At 40.6% G+C, this 26678-nt stretch overlaps 1 protein-coding gene across 3 annotated transcripts in view; it reads right to left on the bottom strand.

The window, feature by feature from the left end:
• The window catches only part of KIF1B (kinesin family member 1B), a 133923-nt gene that overhangs the window by 59283 nt on the left and 47962 nt on the right, over nt 1–26678 (bottom strand). For 2 of the 3 annotated variants that reach the window (XM_067567386.1, XM_067567387.1), the window contains exons 10-20: nt 23959–24034; nt 23586–23664; nt 22566–22708; nt 18374–18507; nt 14887–14966; nt 14009–14084; nt 8135–8214; nt 7122–7228; nt 5663–5746; nt 3759–3939; nt 2543–2615 (exon numbers count right to left, since the gene is read on the bottom strand). In XM_067567386.1, coding sequence (XP_067423487.1) covers nt 2543–2615; nt 3759–3939; nt 5663–5746; nt 7122–7228; nt 8135–8214; nt 14009–14084; nt 14887–14966; nt 18374–18507; nt 22566–22708; nt 23586–23664; nt 23959–24034 — 1113 coding nt within the window. Of the gene's footprint in view, nt 1–2542; nt 2616–3758; nt 3940–5662; nt 5747–7121; nt 7229–8134; nt 8215–14008; nt 14085–14886; nt 14967–18373; nt 18586–21228; nt 21271–22565; nt 22709–23585; nt 23665–23958; nt 24035–26678 lie in introns of all 3 variants that reach the window. The other variant, XM_067567388.1, reaches the window with a different exon arrangement.

The raw sequence follows: 26678 nt of genomic DNA, 5'->3' as shown, positions 1-26678 counted from the left end.
CAGGCTATATGACTTCCTGGCTGTTTCCAGAGAGAAAAAATAGTCATCATTCTTGATGCACCAAGTCTGTCTACAATATTACTCTTACAAGTAATAAAAGCATAAAATGAGACACTATGAGGTCATTCTCCAACAGGAACTCAAAGATTAACTCTAATCCATTTGGCACAGGTATCAATGTCAAAATACCAAGTGACCGCTTCACAGGCATGGCCATCAAAGGGGCAGCAAGTCAGATGGGGGAAAGTATCAGAGGGTAGGACATATTCATTTTCACGCCAAATTTGACAGGAAATATGGCAATCCTCATCCCTTGGTCATGCTAGCAAGACATCCAAATATATAGTTATAAGCTCTTTGGGAGCAGTGATTTGCTATATGTTTGTACAGCTCCTACCACAATGGGCCCAACCTGGTTGGCACCTAAGCACTGCCGCAAAATAAGTTAACAGCAGCAAGTTTCTCCCAACTAAGATTAGTGTCAAGATTAGAACAAACAGAAGAAAATACTATTTCACAATAATCAAACATTGAATTCACTATGACAGGAGGTCAGAGAGTCTGATAATGTGGTTGAATAATACTGTGACGACTATAAACACTTGCCAGTTACAGAAGCTAAAGTTAATCAGTGCCCATGCTTCAGAACATTAACCAATTGTTTTTAAGGGCAAAGGAGGTATTTTACCCTATCCACCCCCAGACCCACACACAATACTGCAGATGTGACCAAATGTACTATGGGGGTTTTCTGAAGCACTGGGTATTGGCCATTGCCAAAAGCTGCATACTGTCCAGATAGATCTGAGCTGATTTATTATGGTTTCTCAATCTCAGGAAAGCAATTTTTAAAGACTCTAGTCACTGATAATAATTTAGGATGACATCTTCCAACCTTGCCCCCTTAAGATAAACAAAAATAAAGTGACCTTACAGAAATCACTTTTATTACAATATTAAATATTCATCCATATGAATATACACAGAACAGGGAAATGAACCCTGCTTCTCAGTATTTTTACAAATGCAGCCTTGTTTTAAACAGGCCTCAAAATAATTTAACAGTTTTGGCATGTCTATTTCACACAATTTGTTAACTAACACACCTGCCTTTCAAGGACAAAATGCTGCCTCATCTTGAAGCTACTTCCATGTCTTTGTAAGCTAAGTTTTAAGGAGGGAATACCACTACTCATCTCCTATGGCTCGATGTCATCTCCCACGGGCTACTCTTTACCTTGACTATTTCCTTACTTCATACATTCAATTTACTACTTCCCAGTTTTACTTTCAATTACAGAAAGTCACCACGGTCAAACACTAGTCCCATCTTAAACTCTGTTCTGGATCCATTTGTGGTTGTTCCTCCATTCTTACAGTGATCCACTTAAAAGAAAAACTGTGTGGGAGCTGTAAGGCCACTAGATACCATAGTTAATTAAAAGTAATGCTAACTCACACACAGCTTCTATCTAGCAAGGAATGGATGCCACAGGAGAGTCCTGGCTCCTATCTCTGCTATGGGGAAAGAGGGAGGAGCCTTGTGACAAATCCAGAAATCCATCCAACTCTCCCAGAACTTCTAGGGGTTCCCAGATTCCTCTTAACAGCAAGTTGTGACCACTAAAGTTATTTTCACCAAGCTGGAGCAACAGCTAACATTGCCCTCTGGCTAACAACAAAAATAACAAAAGAGCAGATGTAACAGACCCACTCCTACTCAGGAAAGCCAGATTTGATTACTGGGCTCACTCTTGCTCTTCTGGTTGACAAAAGGCTTGGATACTGCATGTATTTGTATTGCACTTTAGAACACATCTGATGTATAAGCAAGGAATTCCTGCCTCAATCACTACACATTATGAACACTCAAGTTGAAACATTAGCCTTTATTTATTGGACTTCCTAGCTATACAGCTGGTGTTTTCCCCCAGCTTTTGGAAGAATTAAAACTCCCTCATTACACCTGCTCTCAATCAGCATTATGTCATTAAGACCCTTGCAAGGAATTCAGACTCCATGCAGGGGAAGGGAGCAGGGTTAAAACATGCACAGTGCAGCAACATTTTCAGACATTATTTGTAAAACCTAGCACACAAACATAGTCTAGGTGTTTGGGCAGCATAAAATTAGTACTTTCTGGTGATCCAAGGCAAACATTCAAAGAGTTCAAACAGTCACAACAACTAATCCATTAGACTATTGAAAAGTCACTTCAAAGCACTGACAATGAAGAAACATCCTCCTGTTGACCCAAATTACAATTCAGCAAACTTGATCTGCCCTCCCAAGCACGGCTTAGTGCCTATAGGTGGGTGTATAATCTCCACGTTAATAAGAGTAATAATAATGAATAAAAAGTCATAAGCTGTCTCCCCTCAGCCACACTAACAATTTTCACTACTGTAGATACAGAGCGTAAGACAAGGGAGAACTGTGCTTTATGCAGACAGTCCAAGCAAATTTCCTGGGCTCTAGGGTCAACAAGGGCAGCAGTTAACCTTTGCCAACAATAGGAGCTACCAGAAGAACTGACACCTACCAGTCTCTGCTGCTCCAACAAGAGATCTGCTTCCTCTTTCTCTTTCTTGTACAAAATCTCCATTTCTTGTAACCTGGAGAGAAAAATCACAAAGGATGCAGAAGCAGCCACGCAGACCATTATTTGCGTTAGTGTTACTCTAATCCACAGGACCTGTTAAGTAATAGGGACAAAGGCAAATCTGGGGTTTACATGTGAGTGTCAGTACACTAGCCTGAAAGGTACTATTCTTCCTGCCTCCTTCAAACTAGACACTTTTCAGTTCACTTGGAATGAGAAGTACCCTAGATTTCTGTCCCCAAGAAGTTGACCTATTCTGTTCCACTGCTGCCTAAATTAGTGGCTACACTCTCTGAAGTGTACAAAAAGTCTTATTTAAGCAAATGATCCACAAGCAGGAAAATCTCAGTTGTGCAACTGAACTAAAATAAAGGAATAAATACAATTAGACATGTCACAGCATACAATTAAAGCTACAAAGTGTAACTCTTATTGTGTGTGAGGAGTCACAAGAACTACTGCTAGTTTGTATATTTAATAGTTTGATTTATTACCTACACAGGAGTTTAGTTTCCTCCAAATACAAGGCAAGGAAAAGTCTCAGTCAGTAGAGTACCATACTGAAGCACCAAATCTGAGTGATTTCTGGTCCTCCTAACTCTTACAAGCAGACAGCTTTGTGGAGGCAAAACTCAGGGAGGTCCCAGATTATGTAATTTTCCAGCATTCTTTCTTTGTCAGTTTAAGAACATGTGTCAAGAGACCATCCAATTGCTCCCCCTATACTCCCTGCTTTGGTCATAGGTTTGATGCTTGGGAGGCATAAGTGAAATTTTAAAGTAGTACAATGTTACAATAAAGAGGTAGGTTCAAACATAAACAAGTGTCCTGATCCTCCACTTTGGGACCAGAAGGCAACCCTTGGCAGATCCAGCTTTAGATCACAGAAAGGTGCGGGGAGTCTCTCTCAGAGGCACTCTACAGTACCAAAAGAGGGGTGGGGTGGGTGTTAATCTAGCTGTCTGGATTTTTTTTGAGGTGTGGGGCAAAGTCTGGCTCTGGTGCCCTCATTTCACACAGAGGTAGGCATTAGCCAACCTTTCCTAGAGAAAAACAGGCATTAACTTCAAACTGATGTAAGAGTTGGTGCCACCCTAGACAGGTCTAATGAAATAGATCAGACATGCCAAGTAAAATAATTGAGTTAGTTTGTTACCTCTTCTCCATCTCTTGCTTCATGTCAATGCCCTGTTTCTCTAAGAGTTCTCTCTGAGCAAATGTCCAGTCTACTGGTTCAGATGGAGTTTCAGCTGATGGAGTCTTCTCCCTCTCTGCTCGTGCTTGCTCAGGGTGGTTGAATCGGAAAACATGATTTTTACCCATGATTATACGATTTCCTAAAATAGCAACAAAAAATTAACTCTTGTGTAAGAACTCTAGAATCAGCGAGAGAGACAGATTTAGAATCTACTGAAGTTTGCTCTAAGGTGTCTAGGTGACCTGAGCATCAGAAGACAGGATTTCCCAATAAGAATTTGGACACAATATTTAAATATTTAGTAGTAGGTGGCTAAGTGGACAAAAGGTACCTCCTACTTAGTGCAGAGGAGGTTAAATTGTACATCTCACTGCCTGCCCCAGAAAATACTCACATAAGAAAACCTGTCTATAGAGCCAGATTTGAACCCCAGCAGAAACCTACCACAAAATAAAAAATGTCTTGCTGATGGACTGACAGCAGCAGCGAGTAAGCTAATCAACTAAACTCCATCCCTCCTCTGTAGTGAATGGTGCAGTAATAAAATAATTTTTATAAGAGATGCGGAAATCATGGGCAAAAGCCACCTCACAGACGTTTCTATTTTAGATAGTCTAACCTCAAACATTTGAAGAATGGTCGCTTTACATTTTTAAGTAGAGATTGCCATGTGTCACTTAAGTTGCTACTCAAGTCCTAATCAGTGGAATTTCTGGGGATGCATTTACTACTTTATTCTCCATAGTGTAAAAGGGGGAGCCACAGTTAAGTGGTAAGGTAAGACTTGCATCTAAGCGCTGCAGGAATCAGATGTACAGGAAACTTAAAACAAGTGCCTAACATAATTGATAAAATACTTCTGCTCTCTCAGGGCAACATAAAAGAATCTCCAAAGCAATCAAGATGATCACTGTGAACATACTAGTAAAACAACTGCCTTCTGAAGAGGTTAATAATTATAAATAAACAGTTTTAGTAACTTAATTATCAAGAAATAACAAGCACTGAAAACATATATAGAAAGCTATATTTAAAAAGCTAACTTGCAAGAGAACATGAGTAGCAGTTCCCCATCTGCAGGACATATCCATCTGGGACCAGCATTTTTTTTTTTTTTTTTTTTTTTTTTTTTAAAAAGAGTGGAAGGGTTGGAAGAGAGAGATTGGAAACCAGCTCCCATGCCTAGTATTCTGCTGAAGTTGAGGCACTTAATTCCTTGCAAGCACCCACTTACAGACCAGACATTTCAGGACTAGCAAAACGTGTGGTCATGATTTAAAAGAAATTGAGAATCCTGATTGTCTAAAGCTTACAATTTATGAAAGCTACTCTCCTTGGCCTCTGAGACATGATGGAGATGTGGAGATCTAACCAGGTTACAGAATAGGCAGAGTTAAAAAAAAAAAAAAAAAGAGGGAAGACACTGTTGTGCTCCTGCATGGGGTGACATCTTAGCTGCTCCAGAGAAACTGGGGATTTTCCATCAGCAGCTGACATTCTATTTGCTCTGTCTCATCGCAACTGCCAAGGGCAGCAGTCTTGGGTAAGTATATACTAGAAGAATATCAGAGTAAGCAGGGGGAGAGAAGCAAGCAGAAAGTACTCTGTGTTGCAGTGAACATTTAAATCAGGCTTTTTGCTGCTGCAATGTGAAGGGCCTGAGAAAATAAGAAAAGCAGGAACTGTCACTAATGGAGATAAATGAGGTTAACGCCTATCTGGTACCTACACTCCAAAAAAGAATACATCCCTTATCTTTAACAGCATCCAATTTTCTTCACTAGTCCCAAATTAAATACCCTGTATGGAGAATTCCTGAGGAACAATCTGTAAAACGAAGTCAAACTTCTGAAGTCTCTTACCTGAGCGCAACTGCACGGATTGCACAACCCTCTTGCCATTGACATATGTTTCTGACCGTTCACAAGGCTCCAGAGTAACAATGACTAGAAGGAACACAACAGTATTAATACCACATAACACAGCTTGTTTAGTTAATGTCCCTGAGTGAGGAAATCCAAAAAGCCCAGAGATCTTCCCATCCCCTGCCTACCAACACACTGCACATAGACAACGCACTGCTCACTACATCCTTCAGCAGGGATTCCAGTAAGGTTATTCCTTGATATTATATTCAGGTTAGGAATGGCTAGCAACACATGACAAAGTGGTGCAGTTACTCAGCCAGTATTTTTGACCACCCAAGTAGTACAGGGGTCCAGTGTACCTCATTTGCTAAGGTTTTTTTTCCTCTCCTCACTTCTTCACGTGTAATAAACCAAGCCCGGAACCGTGCTGTCATACTAGATATGTGCACAGCCTATACCATAGTCAGTCAGACATATAGATGCCTCTTGCTATAAGGTTTGAATGATGAACTTAGTACATTTCATACCTCATCATTTTCATTTCTTTGTAATTGATTTCAGCACTGCAATAATTATAGGCAAATGTGACAGGCATTATGAGCCTGATCCTGAAAAGTACTAAGCATCCACAGTTCCTATTGAAATAACTGGGAGTTACAGGTGCCTCAGTAGCAACACAGGCAGCTAGAGGGAATGTGGCTAAGACTTCAAGATTGTATCAAGTAAAAATTAAATACTTCTATAGCAATAACCTAAAACACCCTTTATAAACACTAAATACTCAACATCCAAGTAAGACAAGCAAGTATTGTCCTTGTATTATAGGTGGGGAAACTAAAGCAGAGGGGGTAAGTGATTTGCCTCAGGCTATTGAGGGATTCTGTCAAAGCCAGGATTAAAACTCAGGGGTTCCTGATCCCACACTGCTGTCCTCTGACTACCCCATCATGGGTTCAGTTCTGCTTTTCAAGAGGCAACCCAGACATTCAGAGCTGGGCAGAGAGACACCATTTATAGCCTCATCCAAAGAAAAGCACCTTTACCAGCATGCTGTACTACACACTCCACCTGGTCACAGCACAAAGGATCAAGACTGGATATGAATTCTGACGCAAAGCAAGAGTGCTACCATCTGCACCAAACGCATACAGTACAGGAATGTAAAATCTTAGTACTGCATTATTATAGTTATAGCTTCATCTCCAATAACTAAGTCTCATCATACCCATACAGATAATAACTTCATTGATCTGACGCACAAGGGCTATTCAAGTCCCATCTAGCCTCTCAGCTCTTATCCCCGCCACATTTCAAACAAGTTTCGGACCAGAGCTGCTAGTACACAGATCAATTTTTTGAAAGACTCAAACAATCCATTGCTGAAGACCACTTTCATGGGGAAAGTAGTGCCGACTCCTGTATTTATACGTAGGACTTGTAAGTGCCATCTCACCATCACCATTGTGGTTCCTCTCACTTCGGAAGACACAGTGTTCCTCTTTAATGTGAGCCCCACTCAGCACAATGTCTTGTCGCCGCTCAGCATCTGCCTGTCCAACCCTGCACCCAACAGAAAGCATTTCAGTTGCAACTCAAATATTGTCTATAGCCCATACAAAATATACATTTCTCTGGCTACTGTAGGAATAAAATACTATAAACTATTAAATCTACCCCTTACCTTTTAAGAGCTGAGAAAATACATCCCTGTGCCAGTGGGGGGAGGGAGTGCAAGAGGTGGGGTGAAGTGGGAAGGGTCATTGCAAAGGATTTATAGAATGGCATTTTATTCTGTATTACTCTCAATTCATTCCATGAGGAATATGCCCCCCCAGCAGCTGAACACTGCTCTGTGTTTTAGAGAAAGATCAACCCTCCCTCTCATCTTCCCCCCCTCTCTTGCCAATACACTGACAGAAACGTCGCTCTAGATGCCAAATCAGGCAATTAAGTTTAATCCTGCGCATGTGAACAGGGATTGCATTTCATTAAACATGTATTTACATTGGTAGCCAAGAAAATAATATAACTGGGTTTGGGGAATGTGCTTAAAAAGGGAGAAGATACTACCTCAGTGTAGAACTACTTTCAGTTTCATTAAGGTGACAACTAGAAACTTAACTAGCTTTACAGAGCTGAGCAGTTTTGAGTACTCCACTTACCCAAGTCTGCCTACCAATTTTTGTGATTTTACAATCAATCACACCATCCTATATTTTAGGAAGAGGTTTCTCTTTCTTGTTGCTCAGTGAAAGACCCAGTGATAAACATCTGGGGCTGAATGACAATACATAGTACTATTAAAGTATAAAGTAAACAAAATATATTTCTCTAATCTTTAATTTATGGTAATCTTCAGTGTTACTTGTAACAGCAGATAAAACAGTTCAACAGAGAAGGGTAATTTAAGCAGATGTCCCTTTAAAAAGAAGTCTCTTAAGTAAGTGTAGTAGAACCAAATCTCACCTAGTGATGCCATCTTTGATGTAGTAAAGCAGACATTCTGACATGAGTGGATCTTCATTGAGGTTCACAAGATGAGGTGTCTGCAACAAAATATAGAACATGTTAATCGAGGATTAAGCACCTTCAACAGCTCTACCTGCTGCAGAGACTGTAACCTAATTGCTTCACCACACAAATCCAGTAAAACTCCAGATTCCTCCAAAAAACCCTGCATTTCTAAATGAAATGCAAACTTTTTCACGCAGGTAGAGACCCATGTCAGGACAGGGGACAAATGTCAAAGATACAGTAGAATCATAACTCTGCTGATATTCTAGGTAAAGGATGCAGGGAAGAAAACATTTTATACTGAACAATTACTGATTCCTTTTAAAGTCTCAGTAAGTCTTGAGAAGGATGGGAAAGTTCAACAGCAGCATGCTTCCATATGCTTTGGTGTGATAATGCTAGACAGATGAACTTTTTTTAATGTAAAGAAGAGATACCCCCTTATGTTCCATCTCCAGCGCTTGTAAACCTGGAAAAGGATATCTAAACTACTGACATTTCCTCCTACAAGCAGCTAAATATCTCCACCTACAGCGCTATTCAACATAGTCTCTACAATGATTAAACCAACCTTCTTTGGTGAAAATACCCCACTGGAATCAGCAAACAAGTCACATGGCCTTGATGTGAAAATCTGGCCAATGAGATAGCAGCAAATCACAGATTAAAGAACACAAAAGAAAGATAAGAAACAAGAGAGTCAACTAGACAGCAAAAAGCATCAGACCAAAGAACACTGAAAATATTAACAAGCCAGTCTCTTGTAACCTTCAACTGTATCAGTAACCAATAGGTCTGTTTGGGTGGTTCCCTTGGGAATGTCTAGCTCCATCAGTTTATTGTCAACTCCAAAAGAAGTTTACTCGTTAGATGTGCAAATTGCATGCAGTTCATGAAAGCTCAAAGGATATTTAAGTATGAGACAAGACAGCTGGTGCACGCTGTATGAGACACAAAGCAAGAACCTTCACTCAGAAATTGAAGCATACTATTTACATGGCACCCGCTCACAAGCAATGGGAACTATAACCCCAGCAATGTTTGCTCCCACATGTCACTCCACGGACAGATCTTGTCAAATTAAAACTGCTCTCACTAGCCACCATGGAAAAATGCATTCTCCAGCACAAACAAGGACTTTATATTTGTCCATGACTAAGCGTGGATTGAGCACCGTGTCTGGCGAGAATGGCATTTGGCTCTTTGTTAGCACCAAATGGGATTACAGACTACAGATTCAGTCAAACTGACGTCTAAGAAAGTCAAAAGGCAGCTAGGTCATGCAACAATAATTTGTTTCTGGGCTTCAAAATTTTGGGGAGTTAGCTGAACAATACACAAACATAGGAAGTCAGTTCAAGAAGATCATTTTCTGCACTAAAGTCATGTAAGTGCACACCTACCAATTTACTAATTCTCCTTGAATGGGGGTTAACTATTTATGAAAATGATAAATAAGCCATTTTATATCCTAGAAAATAAAGGTGAAGAAGAGTGTAATGAGAGCACTTACTATAAAATATTCCATACACTGAAAAAGTTTTATTGCACTCAGAAATCCAGAATTCCTTTATGGCAAAATAAATAGATCTGAGTACGCATTAGGGTGAAATCTGCATAGTCATGCAGAGAAAGAAACACAAAGTTGGCAGGATACATTATTTTTGTGTTTTATAGTAACTCATATGTTAGAATTATTTGTATAGATTTTTCATAAAGGAGATACTCTTTTTGCTTCTGTTTTCTAGATTTTAGATCTGAAAAATTCTAACCTATTTACACTTCCTGCTATAGGCAGCTAAAGATATCAGTTTAGAACGTCACAAAAACCTAAACTGCTTAAAACAAACCTTCTTTGGTGAAAACGTCCTATTGGAATCAAACAAGTCCCGTGGCCTTGGTGTGAAAATCTAGCCAAGGCAAAGCACCAAGAAGGTTAGAGAATAAAGTTAAGAGTCAACAGGAGAGCAGACAGACTGAGCATCAACACATTTAAAAAAACATACCAACCAGCAACAGATCAGAGAGGTGAAAGGGAAATGAATTGGGAACACGTCTGCACAATTAATGAATTTTGAGAGAGATTATGAACCATGTGTGTCTGTGTCGGGCTGCAAACTCCATTCTGAATGTATATCCTTTTGTCGTCTCTATGATTTGTTTGCCTTCATGTTGCATATATTCTAAACAGTCCTGGGTTTCGCAGGACTCTCCTCGCTTTGACCAACAAAACCCCTTGTGTCCCACTTGAAGCAGCTCCAATCCCACAAGTCTGGCTGGGCTAAGCTCCCTGCTCTGGACCATTGTGACCTCACCTCTGACACACAGGAACACAGTACAGCTCTGGGTTGGCCTGGCCCACTTAACAGGAGAGCCACCAGGCCTGATTTGAGTGGCATCCTACCTGCCTGCCTTCCTGGAGCCAGATGGTTCCCCAGGGGCTCATAAGGGAAGGATGAAATAGAAAGTGAGGGATATCACTGTTCCAAATGTTTATTGTTTTGTATGATCTGTACTCTACATGATTAAAGATAAGAGCATAAAGAGATTAGACTGAGCAAAGTGTGCCTGTGTATTGACTACTTCACAACTACTGCATGCCACAGAGAGTTTAAATGTAACTTGAAGTGTCATACCTTTTGGGTGATATTCTGGGGAAGGGGTGAGTTTAAACACAAGGGAATCTTTAAGGGTCAGCACTGGGGGCTAGGTGACTAGATAATGGGTTCCAACACTTGGTGGGGTGCCAGATAGAAAGTCAGAGCCCTGGCATTGTGGCTAGAAGCCCCAAAACTGGGGCAGCAGCTGCACTCTGTTCAGGCACCAGAAGCTTGAAACACTCCACAGATCCAGAGCACAGAGGACTGTATTCCCCTCCCAGCAGTCCTAGTGGGTGTCCAGGAAGGGGCACTCATTACAATCTGAGACACAAGTTTAGACAAGTTCCAAATGGAAAAGGATAGATCTCTTACAACTAACAGGATGCTTAGGAATCTTTTGTTGTTAGTTTGGTAGTAAGTTGTAACTTACTTCAAATAATTCTACAGTAAATTATATGATTCCTTACAAGTAATCAGTTGATTCAGTCTACTAAATGCAATTCCAGTTTTTACTTCTCTTGTTTGACTAAGGATGCTGAACTATGGTGAGACTTTTCCAAAATAGTTTAATATAAATATTTTTAAAGAAACCCACAGCAAAAATGTACTGAAGATAATTAAAGATGAGCAAAAAAGATTACAGAAGCTTTAATTGCTGGGCTCAAAGCAACAGGAAAGTAGCCTGAGGGAGGGAGAGAGTAATCATTTCACTCTGAAGTGACTCCTCTCACCAGCAACCAGTAATGGAATAGTCTGACTCTGAAGGGAACCTCTGTGACCCAGTGACAGAGTCAGAGGGGGGCACAGATAAATAAAACAGGACCTTTCCTCATACCAAAAAAGATAACCAAAGATTACAAGAGAAGATATGCCACACTGTTCATTACCACTGCTCAGTACAGTGCAGTAAGGCATTTAGAGTTGTAGAAGAGTTAGAAACTCCAGCTGTAATCTACTGAAAGAAGCTGAATCCTACATGAGGGCTCAGCTACTATAAATAGCATTAAGGGATTTGCACAGTATGGACATTTAGAAAAAAAGTGCCACGTGGTTTAGACATGTATATTTTGGTGCACTGCTTTATATACTAGATTTTAATGGAAATCAGACTGCCGTTACTGGGTAACCTAAATCAAAAAGCTTTGTAATCAAGAAAATTTAGCAATTTGAAAAATGTTTGGTGATGGCAAAAAGGGCGATTCAACCACCCTGAAAGTTCATGGTTTTTCCACAGAACAGACATATCCATAGGCAGCAGTGCAAGCTTCCCATGGCCCAATGTTCCTCAAGTCTGACCTGGAAGGACCTCTCCTGTCCCCCCTCCAGGGTGGACAGTGTAGTTCAGTTTCCTCAGTTTGTTTCAAACAGTACCTTGCCACCGAGAAAGAAAAGTGTGGAGATGATGTTTTTGTGACATGGATAATCATTTAAGAATTAGACAGACAATTAATTTTATGTAGTTTGATTTGTAAAGTTGGTACAAATAATATGGAAGTACTTCGATACTACGGAGATGGGCACCAGTATAAACTATAATAGATTCATAGTAGTGACTCAGAAGTGAAAAGCTTTATAAAACATTCTAACCTGCTATCTAGAGCTCTAATACTTTCACAGCTATAGCCGCCAATTACCACAGGAAGAACTATGAAAACTAAACTAGAAGGGTAGTAAGGAAAGGGACCAAAAAGGACCAGTAATGGATCAGTGTTTTAATGGATTTATTTTCTCTAATATATGTTTCCACAGGCAAAACTTGCTAACTTCTATTGAAGCAACTACTCATCCCTAACAGCTTTCATACACAAACCTGGTCAGCTGTATCAAGAGAGTCATTAAACAGAGTTGATGGCCTCTGAGGGAAAATCTACATGGAGATATGATCCACAAATGTGAGAGAAGAAAGAAAAAACTCAGGAAAATGTGTCATGAGAGTAAAAAAAACTTTATAAACCTTAGATGGTTTGGGAGTAAGTTACAAAAGACAAACCGAAACAATTTTTAAGTGAAATATGTCCATTTAAACATATCAGGAAAAAACAATAGATATCCATTTCAGCAAAAGGCAAATCAATAAATCTGCCCCCTCCTGAGCTTCTGTGCAAAGTCTTCAGAAGGGTCCCCAGTCAATACAACAGTTGGGATTCTAAAACACATTGTTTTATTTCAAACTTAGGTAATACGATGCCTAAGTTTCAATCTGAAAACTGGGCTAACATTTGTTTTGAGGGGTGGAAAGGTCTCATTTCAGATCTTTAACTAATAATTATTGGGTTCACTGCATGGGTAACTCCTCCCACAGCTCCCTCTTCCCATGCAGAAGTTTACATGACATTAGATTGATCTTATTTCCACAGTTGTGCTTCTTCCACCTTTCACTAATATTTAAGTGGAACTATTGATATGGACTAAAGGAATACTGCCACCTCATCCCCATGAATGCTCAGTGACTAGTTACACTAAATGATAGTCCCTCTCTTCCACAGGAGACAAAATTAATGGACCTTTATAATGAAAATGGAGCCATAACATATCTTGGATGTGATTTAGTGGCAGCATTACTAAGCAGAGATGAGCCTGCACAGTACACACAAGGCAGAACTGTTGCTGCAGGAACTGGTATTGGAAAGCTAGTTGGTGGCACTTCTGAGTCAACACTGAATCAGTGACGCGAGCACAAAGCAAGAGATATTGCTCTCAGAAGTGCTCTCTCTCAAGGAACATTAGAGCTCTCAGCCATTTTTGGTCATTAAGAGTCTTACAGTACTTCTTATACGGCTCCAGTTTCTTTTCTAAATTGAGGGTAGCATGTATAGCACATTCTACCTACCCTAATAATCAGCAGAAGGCACCATATATATTCTTTCCTTCACCTTCTAGAACACTAAATCCTGCATAGTTTTAGTGGTGTCAAGTTTCACTGCTTAGGTGAGTGTATTTCAGCAGTGGGTGAGTTAATCCTCCCATACAGCCTACTGAGTACTGAGATCCTTCCAGACTGAACTGTTGCAGAAATTTTAAAGTAAATCATGAAACGTAACTTTTACCAGCAACTAATGGTTATCTGAAAACTCAGTGTGAAAGGTTTCCATTACCTGGGGGCCAAAGCCCCCTACAGTGTCTCTGTAGCTTACAAAAAAAAACAGCCTCTCTGTGAATGGAGTTCTCAATGAGCTAACTAGCTTCTTACAGAACTGATTCAATGTTTAACATCAATATTCTATACCTTTTTAGGGGAGAAGACTCCGAGTGTTCCTCCATCTTCCCGAATGGCAACTCCCATCTCTGCCAGCAAGGCCTCCCTACAAAGTGAGGAAAGCAAGAAGTTTTGAAGATGCTTTTGTAGCGTCACCGGTGCAAATCTAATCCAAATGAAAATTTCAATTTATCCCTCATTATACAATGTACTCCGCTACCAACCAGCCTGTATCATGAATGACTACCAGTCCTGGGGTCTAACTTACATATGCAACCCGATCCCCTTCAGCTCCATAACCCACAGAGCTGCAGAACTGATGTAGGTATGACACTCAAGCTTCAGGCAATGATGCATCACAAGAGTGGGCACCTTTTACAATATTAATTCCACAAATCCACCTATCCCTCAAGAAAAGCTAAGATCTGTTCTAATGGCAACATTTATTCATGGTAAACAAGTATATGAGCTAGACAAGTTATAAAGGCTTAAGTTTATGTTTCTGGTTCATTCTACAATTAATTACTTCCTCCACTAGAAGAAGTCACCCTAGAAATTCAAAGATACTTAAGATGCTAATGACCAATCCTCTCTTCTGTGCTGTCCTTGACTGAAACCCCAGAAGGCTCTAGACGCTGCCTCAGTCCCAGCCTTACCCAATAGGAGTATCCTCTATGACAATTGCAAGCAGTGTCCTGGAGATTTGATATTGAAATACCACTTTTCTCTACATTACCCACTCATCTGCCATAGTGAAATACAAAGAGCAGACGACAATCTACCAAGTAACGTGCTAGCTGCTTCAATGGTCTGGTTTTCTAGGGCAAATTTTAGCTATACTCTCTCCTCCTCCCCTGCCCACTCCCCTCTGGAGGACATCCAAACCCACAGCATTTCATGCTCCTAACCTCTCCATCCTAATGGCCTCAGTCTTCCTCAGCTTCTCCTCCCACGTCTCATTCAGCTCTGCAATGATCTTCTCCGATTCCTGTGTAAAAATCAGTATAGAATTAACATACTGAAGGGGGATGATATGGAGCCCCCCAACTTAACACATCACATCTCAAGGAACTAGGACTAAACAAGTATTTCAGACTTAAATATGATCTGAATTATTAGGACCCAGCAGGAAATGATGAAGTGCTAATTAAGCCTCACTGTCAATAAAAAGTTATGAACACAAATTAAAGCATTTCCAGGCAACCCACACCACTCCTACAATATCCACATTTGCAAGAACCTACAAGAACCAGGAATCTCCACCTCTGAAGTCAACTGTTACTCCCAAAGCTGTTAACATTCATATAGCCAGGGCCTGACCGGTCTAGTGATTAGCTACAAAAAAAACCTACAAGCAGCTTCAATTACAGGACACTGGGCTATAAGCATCCTGAAGGCTACATGGTCAAGACATAATAGGTGCTGTTTAAGTTTTCAGGAAAGGAATCTTGCTAGACCTATTGCTATTGCATATTCCTGGAGCTACACAATTTGACAACTTAATGATTCAAAGTACTGACAGTTTTTAGAGCCAAAAACAAATGGAGGCATAGAACTGAACTTGTGGATGCCTTTATTTTAGCTTCCCAGTGGGATTTTTGAGGTGTTGGAAGACAGGATATTGGGCAAGATGGACGATTAGTCTGACCCAGTATGGCCATTCTTATGTTCATATAACTTGAGTGCCAAAGACAATACACAACAGGGTGTGGTAAGGATGCCCTTATAATGAACTGATGTTTGGGTAAGGTGACAAGTTAAATGCCTCCAGCATACGATACAAACCCCACAGCCTGGTATGTACTTGCCGCACTTACTAATATTCTAGTGCAAGCTGTTTCATAACAATCCTCAGCCCTTAACTTACACTCCCTCAGCAAAGCTACACTCAAGGATAAAAATGTGCGAATAAGCAAAGAACATATTTTAAATGAATTGCGAACCACTGGATGCAAAGGGCTGTGGCCTGCTGTTTACCAGAAGTAGCCTTTTGCAAGGGTGCACCAACAACATTGTTGCGCAACAGGCTGAACTACTGAAGGGAGCAGGGGGGCAATGAGAAAATTAGGAAGCTTATTAGCCTCCCCTTTCCCATTTTTTAATCACCCTCCATGCGCACATGTGCGCGCCCCTACCCCACCCACCTGCCCCTTATCATTATGAAAATATTAGACAACATATCTGAAAGCTACTGCATAGAAGACTGAAAATGTATCAGAAAGCAGCATTAAAAATGTACAGGTCTACCCCAGGGTTAAGGAGTTTATGCTTCAGTGGGTTGCACTACTGCATTTGGGACACAGGAACAAATGCAAAAAGGCATATAGAGATGCTCTCCCTTGAATAAAGCTGGGGGAAGGGAGAAATTTCCCTCATTTCAGCCTAAAGTTGTATTAAAAGAATACATTTTAAATCATAAAACCTCTTTAAGAACTTGGAGCCCTTGTATGGGGACAAATATTTAGATCAAAAGCTTATCATGATATAGGGAGGCCAACATTAGTGATTCTTGGCTTCTGTCAACATTAAAGCCTATTACAAGCAACAAAAACCTCATACTGTAGAGACTCACTGTAAGGGTGGCATGGTAAATAAAAACTGAATTCCCTCTGACCCATAAAGTTATTTATCATTTCCTAAACCATCTTCCAGACCTCATTCCATTTCCAGCCCCAAAAATGGGCATCCACTTCAGGAAGTGGAGAGTGCCTGCTGCCTTCTACCCAAATCAATGGGCTAGTGCTCTCTCATAGAAAGTTGGGGATAAGCACTCCAGCAGCACTGAGCAGTAGATTGTCAAGTGTCCAAGAATTTTAGTTCAGAGGCTCTGGGTGTCAAGCTGAATGGGGACTCAATTCTCTCTGGCTCTAGTACTTAGGACTGAGCAGGATATTAGTAGCTCCCAATCCCCACAATAATCTGTATGAGTCAGTGTGGCATTTACTACCATGGTAAGAGGGTTTCAGCACCATTTTATAAGCCTGAAGCCAACAACTTCTCTGGCAGCTTTTTTTCCCCAAGCTTTTCACAGAGGCATTTTCAATAGCTAGAGCATTTACATAGCTTTAGCACAAGACACCATTTCTTTTCTCTGGACAGAGATAAAGAGGAATGTTTCTTGCCCTCTCCAGTCCATCCAATGTTTTGAATTAGGAAACATGGTTATTTCTCCACCCTCCAAAGCAGCTTCAGACTAAAGCATAATGTATGACAATGGGGAAAAGTGGAAGACAAAAAAGTCTCACCCAAACAGGGAAATCACGTCTGTGTAAGAGAATCCAGAAATCATTTTACAGGCACACTTCCCCTCCCCCATGTTTTTCCTCCTTCTTCCAGAAAAGCTAGTCTGCACAAATCCCACTGGGAAGCTAAAATAAAGGCATCCACAAGTTCAATTCTATGCCTCCATTTGTTTTTTACTCTAAAACCCATCAGTACTTTGAATCATTAAGTTGTCAAATTGTGTTGCCCTTCCCAATGGTGTTTTACAAAGAGAAACTGCCTTGAATACTGATGGGAAAGGGAAAACCTTTTCCTGGCAGCCTCACTCAGATTTCAAACCATCTTCTGAGAGTTTTTTTTTTTTTTTTTTTTTTTTTGGGGGGGGGGGGAAGGGAGAGGGGGGGGTTTCCAATCTGGTTTACAGACATCATTCAGTGACTGGGTGTCAGGGGACCGCAGAGAAAGCACCATTATCTCCATGGCAACAGCAGGTTTCTAATGAAAGGAGGATGTGCAGCGTGTGTTCCAATCTCCCCTAGCAGTGTCTCATGGAGAAGACATGAGAATGCAACACTCACAATTAACATACCCAGCTTCCCCCACTCACCCACCCATGAGGGCTGGGAGCTTTGGTAAAAATGAAAGAAATCCTTCACTGTAATGCACTTTTGATGCTGTTCAATTCACACACATTTAGGACAAGGCTCCTATTGTCTGGATAAAGCAGGCTATTCTGTGTGCTTCACATTTTAATCTCTGGGGGTGGGGTGAAGACAACAGTGACAGGGTTATGCTGTTTTTTTAAAAGCTGATTGCACTGGCTAGCTCAGGGAGATGCTGAACAGGCCTCCCAAAGCTCCCCTTGGCTACTTTGCTAGTCAATCCTCCATCATTACCACATAAAACTGTCAGCATGCGTGCCCTTGGATTACAATTTGCTATTGACAAGTTTTTTTCATTGTGACTGAAGGCAAAAATCAAGCCCAGCTCTTCATGAATGGCTGATACATGAACCCACTCCCCAACTTGTCTGACCCAGATGCACTTTCTGGGTTGCAAAATAAGGCAGAAGTAGAAAGACACTGGTCATGTTTTCGTAGGAAGACTTCTCCCCATTAACCAGCCTCCACAGCAGCCAAAATTACATCCTGCTCAGTCTGCAATGATACATACCTTCAAACGTTCAATTGCTTCCTCTCCTCCAGGTGTAGACATGATCCTCTCCTGTATACTGGACACAGATGTTAAGCCCACCTGACTACTGAGAGAGCAGGAAGATGGAGATGCACTGAGGGACCCCATGGAGGCTGTGGAAAAATTGCCAGGGCGTTGATTCTCGGAGGCTAGCAAGTATCTATGTTTATTGTTCTGAAAATCTTTCAGATCTGGGAGACAAACAGAAGGGAAGGCAGAAAGGAAGAGGCAAGGAGCAGAGAAAAGGGAAAAAGGAAGACAGGAAGGAAACACTAGTGTAAGAGGAAAGCATTTAAGCTGCAACACAGACAAGATTAATAGTTTTAGATGGCAGCTCTGAAACAAATCCTTTAAAAGAAATATCCCTGAGATATAAAAAGTTCCTTTCAGTCCCTGGGAATTATAAATATGGACTCCAGTATAAACCAATGTTACTAGTAAACTCCTGCCAAAACAAAGTCAAACACTCAACAGGACACTGTAAACCAGAAGAATCCCCCTGATCTAGGTAACCACTGTGCACTGCTTTATTCCTATGATACCTTCAGCCTTCTAACATAACTGGGCAGTGTCACACTGATGATCAATATGGAGCTGAAGGCTGGGAACAGAGATGGCCAGTTATCAGGAAACGTACTATTGGGTCAAAAAGCCTAAGCCACCAAGTTCAATCAAACTTATACCTAAGGAATCTGAAAGGAAAACAGCAATAAAAATCATGATTTGCTGAATCTTAATTTCCAAAGTTAATATTCCTGCTGAGATGCTACATAGAGCACAAGGGTAACTATAACTGTTTGGAGCTCAAGTTCCCCAACGACAGGGCACTATAACCACCTACCCAGTCCTTGACAGGGTGAGCGAAAGGAGCATGGGCTCATGTTTATAGCACTACATCTCACCCATCTTAACCAAATATGGAGAAAAGGATCTACAATATATAATAGATTAAGTTTCTGCTAGGATGCCTGTGCAAATGGCTTAAAGAGATCGCTCTTTTAAGCCTCTTGATCATGACTTGAAATGAAGAGGGGGAAGCACCTCAAGAGATGGCCGGAATTAGAGGCAACTTCTACAGCCTGAATACAGGAAACGCAGGAGGCTTGAAGAGGGTATCTATGAAGGTGGAAAATACAGGTCATTCATGTGCCTTTCCTTCCATGAAAAGTTATCCAGAGACCTTCTACTCTGATCTGAATCGAATCCAAATACACCTCACAAAAACCTTCATTCTTGTGTCAAACACTGCCATCATACAGATGTTAGACAATTAAGTAGCTCAGGCCTCATTGCGTCCCCTCACACCTTTTCTGTTCCTACTCAGTACAATCTTGCCGACATAAGCGTTCTGTCCTATTTCATGCCACATTTAACTTGTCATTGTAGCCCTGCAGTTAGTAGTTGCTTTAGCTCAGTTTGAAAACCGCCATCTGTAGACACAGGAAGTGGAAAAATGCAGAAGAGGAAGAGCCACCAGGTGGAGGCAAGCGGGCAGGACGGAGCAGGAAGGATGGGATCTTGAAAGGTCAATGAGCACATGCACTCCCAGGGGACAGAGAAGGTAGCATTTGCAATCACTTTGGCTGTTGCTGGGTCCATACAGAACTTATCCCTCAACATCATGCACGTTTTTCTGAGTGATGCTGCAGCTGCTCACGGAGATGACAGAGTTAGGCAACAAGCTTTAAGCAGCACCAAAACAAAGGAAGGCCAGGCTGAGTCTTCACACCACCAATATCTGAGTTCAGGAAATTTCAGACAGATCTCATCCAGTCAGTATTGTTTTGGGGTGAGTGGGAGGAAGGGCTTTTGAAAAGGGCATAGGCAAGATCTAAAACAAAATAAAGTTTGCTTGAGACTTGCTTCCCCAAAAAATCTACAGAGAATCCATCAGTTTACAGAAGCAACACATTTCTCTGAAGGTGGATTATAAAGAAGGAGGTACATTCTCTTTCACAAAAATAGTTGGTGAAGTCCGAAAGGAAAGTGCTGTCTTGTTGAATATTATTCTCTGAACCTATTACCTAATCCTTATCAGTTTCCTCACATTAAGATGGCTTCCCCTTCAGAGAAAAACAAATATCTGTTCTAGACAGAAGCTATATTGATACTCAAGACAAATAAGAGCTCAAACAAAGAGACTGCTATCAGCATAAAGCACCCAACACTACACATGTGCAGAGGCTACCAAAGAAACGTATTCTCTTGGAGAAAATTGTTATGGTTTCATTTTAGTTTAATGACTCAATTCTCAAATTTAAAATCATAAAACACATTCGGGGTCAGAAAATAAGTCATGAGGTTAGACGTCCAGTGGGAAGGGAACCTGTTTAATTTATAAACTTGAAAAAATATTTTAAACGAAATAGATTTTGGAAGTTCAAATCAGAACCATTATTTGTAACAAAAAAATAGGTTGAAGTATTACCATCCTCAGTCTCCCCAAAACAAGGAGCAATAAACATATTTAATAGTGTTTTCAACTTCATACTTTTACCAAAGGATGTCTCCGTATAGGAGAAAAAGGTTCCTACCCCCTGTTTGCCAGAAGCTGGGAATGGGCAATGGGATGGATCACCTGTTCTGTTCATTCCCTCTGAAGTACCTGGCATTGGCCACTGTTGGAAGACAGGATATTAGGCTAGGTGGACCATTGGTCTGACCCAGTATGGCCATTCTTATGTTCATTTTCATGAAATGATATTAGACTCTGCAATAACCACTCTGTCTGGGATTTCCCTGTCAGGAATGCTGGCATGCAAAACTCAGTTAAAAGCTGGCCCAGCAGAAGCAGATTAGCGATTAAGAGAGCTATAGAACCACACAATACACACATTTGCCTCCACTTCCAGAGTAATCATCTCCCATTGGATCAACTGAGGGGAAGCAAGAGGGAAAATACAGGAAGGGTCAAAGATCAGGTTCAACAGTGACACAGGCAGGGAAGAGAATATTTGGCATTTGAAAGAACAAAAACAGTTTTAAATTTCACATCAAAATTTTTGTTTTGATTTGTTCCAACCCAGCAGAAAATTCTGTTTTCGAACCTAAAACAAAAGACTGCATCAAATGTCAACACTTTTGAATTTGAGCTGTTTTCTTCTTAATCCATTCTCTTGATCAAATAATGACAGAAGATACATACACACTTCATATTGCCTGTGATTAAATCAGGCTTTTCCCTTCACAGAAAAATAAGCACCAAAAGTCAGATAAATGTATTTAAAGACTGAATATTGTAATAGAGATTTTCCTGCAACGAACCAAAGGAAAAACTAGTTTGCCACAAACACTAGCACTAAACTTAAAGACATTTTCTGCAAAAGGAATTAAGGCATAGCCCTAATTTTCAAAGAATTTAGTGGAAGATTTTAGCTTGTTTTTTGCGTCTGAGGTGAAGGTCAGAAAAATAGGAAAAATCCAAGACAGTGTCTTCAGTCTCTTTTGTATTAGTATCTTGAGAGGTAGTATTAGCATTGGCAAAGCCATGGCATTGAGAGCTCACAATGTGCAAGCTCCCACTACACAGTTCTTCCAACATGCCTCAAAATGTTTGCCCTACAAGAAACTATTATTCCAGTTGCAGGCTGTTAAGCAGCAAATTGTGTGATGGTTGTGTCATTTGGGCAATTGTCTTACAGTGATTAACCATTAACCTTGTGACAAAACAGTATCTGAACAGAGATAACAAGAGGTGAGTTATTATTAAAATGGGGATAGAGCATGGTTTCTGTCCCCCTTCTGAAGTTATTTTCTCCTCCCAGCAGTTACCATTCTTTTAACGGAGGATGGGCCCGTCAGAGCCCTCCAAGGCTGCTCCTTAATTAGGAAGCGTCATCACCACTGATCAATGCAAAAAGGGATTCCACGACCCCATCTCTTCAGCATCTTCAAGCTTTTCTTTGCAAGCAAGAGACAGAAGAGCAGAGTAACATAAAAAGGTGCTAGGACAGATTATTTACAGGAGACAGAGACAACCAGTCACCAGAACAATGTGAAAAAAAAATGAAATTAAATTAAATTGTGAAGTACTGAAATTTAATGGCTACACCCCCTTCTCACATACGCCCAGCCTTCTACAGCTCAGTGGCCTTGGTAATTAGTTTATCTCAGGCAGCACAGCACAGCCCCATGATGGAAGAGATTGGACTGGGCTGCCTAATCCACTTACTGTCAATAATATCTCCTAGCCCTTGGGCACGCAGGAGATCCTTGAGCCTCGTCACCTCCTCCTTCAGCTCACGCACCAGCTTAGCATTGGGATCCTCATTGATAACAGCATTGCATTTGATCTGCTTTGCACGATCAGCATATCTGGAAGCAGCCAACAGACATAATGCTAGTTTGTTTTTTTTATTGGACACATACAGCAACTGTCCACATTCCTATCTAATGCCCTGCCGTTATTTCAGAATCTAACAAGATACTGAATCTAGCAGCTCTACCTTATAAGTGCTACAGAGTAAGAAGCAGGGGCCAGACTGAAAGGCGTTATGCTCCAGCTACTCAGGGCTTGTCTACACTTACCTCGGAGATGTGGTGGCAGTCGACCGGAGTTATGCAAACTACGCAAAAAACTTGCGTAACTCCCGTCTACTTCTGTGCTTCTGTTCTGCACTCCATCTTCAATGCACTGCGCTGACGGGAACTGCATTCTCATTGATGCAGCACTACACCACTTGAGGAGGCGGTCTTAATACATCGATTTCTGGATCGACTGAGCGGGTCTTCACTGACCACTCAGTCGATCCAGATAAGTCGATCTGACGGCAGCGAATTTGCTGCCATCACCGTAGACACAGCCTCAGACTCTGTTGACATTTTAGATGCTCAACACCTCTGAAAAAATCAGGCCTAACTGTTACCAGTGAAACCATTTTAATTTGGGTTCTTTTTATGCGTAAGATTATTTCTCTTTTGCACCATTTTCATCCTCATCTGTAAGTACAAATAACTTGGAATTGGTCAAACTGAACTTACCTGATTAAGAGTAAGCCACTACACCCTCTCCTCTTGTTCACACATTCCACAGGATTGGCGTTCACTTTAGAATGATAGATTTTACATTCCACAGCCTATTCCCCAAAACGCTCTCAATTTTGCTTAATGCACATTGCATGATATGAAGGATGAGCACCTAGATACCTGAGCTGAAAACCAAACATTTCCACTCCAGATTAGAGGACAGTACCTCAAAGTGCTCAAAGTTTCATCGTAGTTGATATCTGCTGGACTCAGAGCAGCAACCATGGCAGTTCTGGAGTTTCCACCTATAATGCACAAGCAAGGTTTTATGTGAAGCTGCACTGCACCTCGTAGTGATAATATTATTGAATGTCAGTATTTTCCAGCCCAAACAATATCCCTATTATGAGGTGTTCAACAAAATTACACAAAGCAATAAATAAAACAGCTGTGATAACAACAGTATGACTCAAAAATGGATACTTCCATATTTTAATACCAATTTAATACAATGAATTGAGGCAGAAAATTGCTATGAAACATATGAAAATGGAGGGGAAAACTTCCTCTGAATATTGGCATAGTCAGATTAGTCATACCTAGATTTTCCCGAAGCAGCCACGTTAGCACAGAATCCCTGTATGGAATAAAATCTGTCTTCTTCTTTCTTTTACTCTATAAAAAAGATGACACTTATTACTGAACTGTAGTCTCTGAATAATGAAAAACATCAGTTTAAGCAAAATGTAGAAGGCTTCTCCTTCAACCTTTAAGACTTGATTTTGAACAGGTCTCTTTTCTTAGCAACTTTAATCTTTCAAGGAGATGGAAAAGTATATGCAGTTTAGTGTAGAAAGTTGAACGCAATGAGAACAAGGTTGGAAGAAGTAGTGGAACTTAATCTCTATTGCAAGTACTCGCAGGATGCAAATCGCTGATTAGAAGAAGAATCTGGGGGTGATCATGTCTCAATGTCTGGCAGCAGTTGAAGGAGGTTGCAACGCACACAAGAGAATCAGAGCACACATCAGAAGAGAATGTTATTAAGATGCTGGACAACAGGGCTGGTAAAGCCACACATCAGATTCCACACACAGTATTGAAGGGATACTGACCTTTGAAAAAGGCATAAAACAGGCTACGAAGATGGTAAAGGAACTTTAGGGTCAGAGAAAGGAGAGGCTGGAAATATGATTTGAAGAAAGCAGACCAAGAGGGGAAATGAGAAATGAAAGAAGTGTATCAACTCTAAGGGGATAGAAGACAGTGGATGCTGCGAAGGGTGACCAGATGTCCTGATAAACTGTCCCATTATTAGGGGGCTGTGTCTTGTATACCAACTATACCTCTTCCCCCCCACCCCCTGAAAAAAAAGTGACCTGATTTTTCATACTTGCTCTCTGGTCACCCTAATGCTACAAGCCAAACAAAGGACTGGAAAATTAAACACTACCAACAGCAACATCATAAGCTGGACCAAACGAACACTATATATGTAGTTCCTCCATTTCCTTACTTTTGGTTTTTCCACCCCTACTACTATACCCTCTCTGATTTTGTTTATTTCACTCATACATAAATTAGAATAATTAAAAAAAAAAAAAAAAAAAAAAAAGACAAATGTGCTTTGGCTGCATTATCCCGCCCACACCAGAGGTGGATGGATGACTATCTGTGGCCTGCTCTAGGTAGTGTTTTCATATGCTATTTTTTAAATTTAATCTGAAGTACAATCAAAAACTAAACAGAAAGCATAAGATAAACATTTATATAAACATATAAATGGACAGGTGAAAGAACCAAACGGGATGAACAGCCCTCCTTCCACACAGAAACATTACTGACTTTTAGATCATTTTAAAAAAATCTCATGCAACCTGTATTTGGGACAAAGAATTAAAGTTTCCTTTGGATGTTAAATGCCACTGCAATTAACACTCCATGAGCCCAGATACATGTTTTATTTGTTGCAATTTTAAGCTCTCCTGACAGTCACACCATGGAAATGCAAAAGATACTGAGCCCACATGACTTGCTCAGAATAGTCCTCAAAGGAAAGATTATTCTGTGCACAGAGAACACCTTTTCAGTGGTTAAATTCTCTAGAACTAGTATCAGGATTTTTAAATTTAGACAATAATAAATCTTAATACACAAGGGAAAGGCTCTCAAGCTAAAACTCACTTCCCCTGTCAGATTGTAGGGCTTTTAGCCTTTCTGGAAAGCCAGAGAAGCAATTTGCAAGAGTCAGAGCTGGAGGGGCACAGCTGGAAGGATATTTAATAAGCTACTCAGGAAAACACAGGAAGATTACTAGGAAATGTGAGGACAGGGGAGAGGTCAAAATAGGACAATAAGACTTAACCAATGAAATAGGAAGCAAGAGCACAAAGGGTTGGGTTTTTTTTTTTTTTTTTTTTTTGGGGGGGGGGGGGGGGGGGGTTGTAAGCAGCTGTGTACCTGGCTGCAGATTAGAGGGATCTGGGGACTGTTCAAACAAAAACACAAAGCCACAATGCAGACTGCCCCCCCCCAAGTCTCCAAGCATGCTGTCCTTCAAGATCTTCATAGAAGGTTGTAAGAAGGGTTCCTTTGTGGGCAAGGAAAAAAGACTTTCCCCTCCAAATTCCACTATAAATATCTTCCATCCCCACCCTTCTTAGCTCCCCAACTTGATTTTGAATATGAGCAGCAATCAGGGGTCATCCACGAAAGAGGTCTGCAGAATGGGGCTGATTTGTCATCTATTGACATGTGCAAGAGAGCAGGGAGGAAGATTAGCAGATATACACCTAGTTTCAAGTATTGCCAAAAGTTTAGATCTACAGGACACGATTAATGTAAGATTTGATTGTGCAATAGTAGTTTTGACTAGATGTTATGTGACAGTCATCTTACTAACACTCAAAAGGTGCTTTCATTACTGCACAAAAGGGAGTATGAGTCTTATAAAAATTACTTTTCCCTCTTTGCCTCAGGTGAGTAACCTTTTGATGGACAAGTAAAATGAGTAAGAACTGCTTATCTAGGCTGGTAAATTTTTATGGCAGTTTTGTAAGGCTAACAAAACTGCAACCTGTGAGGCATTCTTTGCAGATGAAGGAAATGAGCATTGGAGACCACTTGCAGTAACCAAAGCTTTTAAGATATTCTCATTATTCTAAGTATTCCTAAGAAAAAAGTTACCCACAAATCAGGAGCAGGGATGTACTATAAAATTTTATTTATTCTGAAACATTCATTACACATGTATTTTTTTTCTCTCTTCCCCACCCTTAAGAACATTTTTTTTGAGCTTTAGTACCAATATTATTCATGG

This window comes from Emydura macquarii, unplaced genomic scaffold, assembly GCF_026122565.2.
Source record: "Emydura macquarii macquarii isolate MOO-44397 ecotype Brisbane River unplaced genomic scaffold, CSIRO-AGI_Emac_v2 contig_2768, whole genome shotgun sequence".
NCBI lineage: Eukaryota > Metazoa > Chordata > Testudines > Chelidae > Emydura > Emydura macquarii.
The sequence above is the reverse complement of the archived record's forward strand: the minus strand, read 5'-3'. Positions and strand labels throughout refer to the sequence as shown.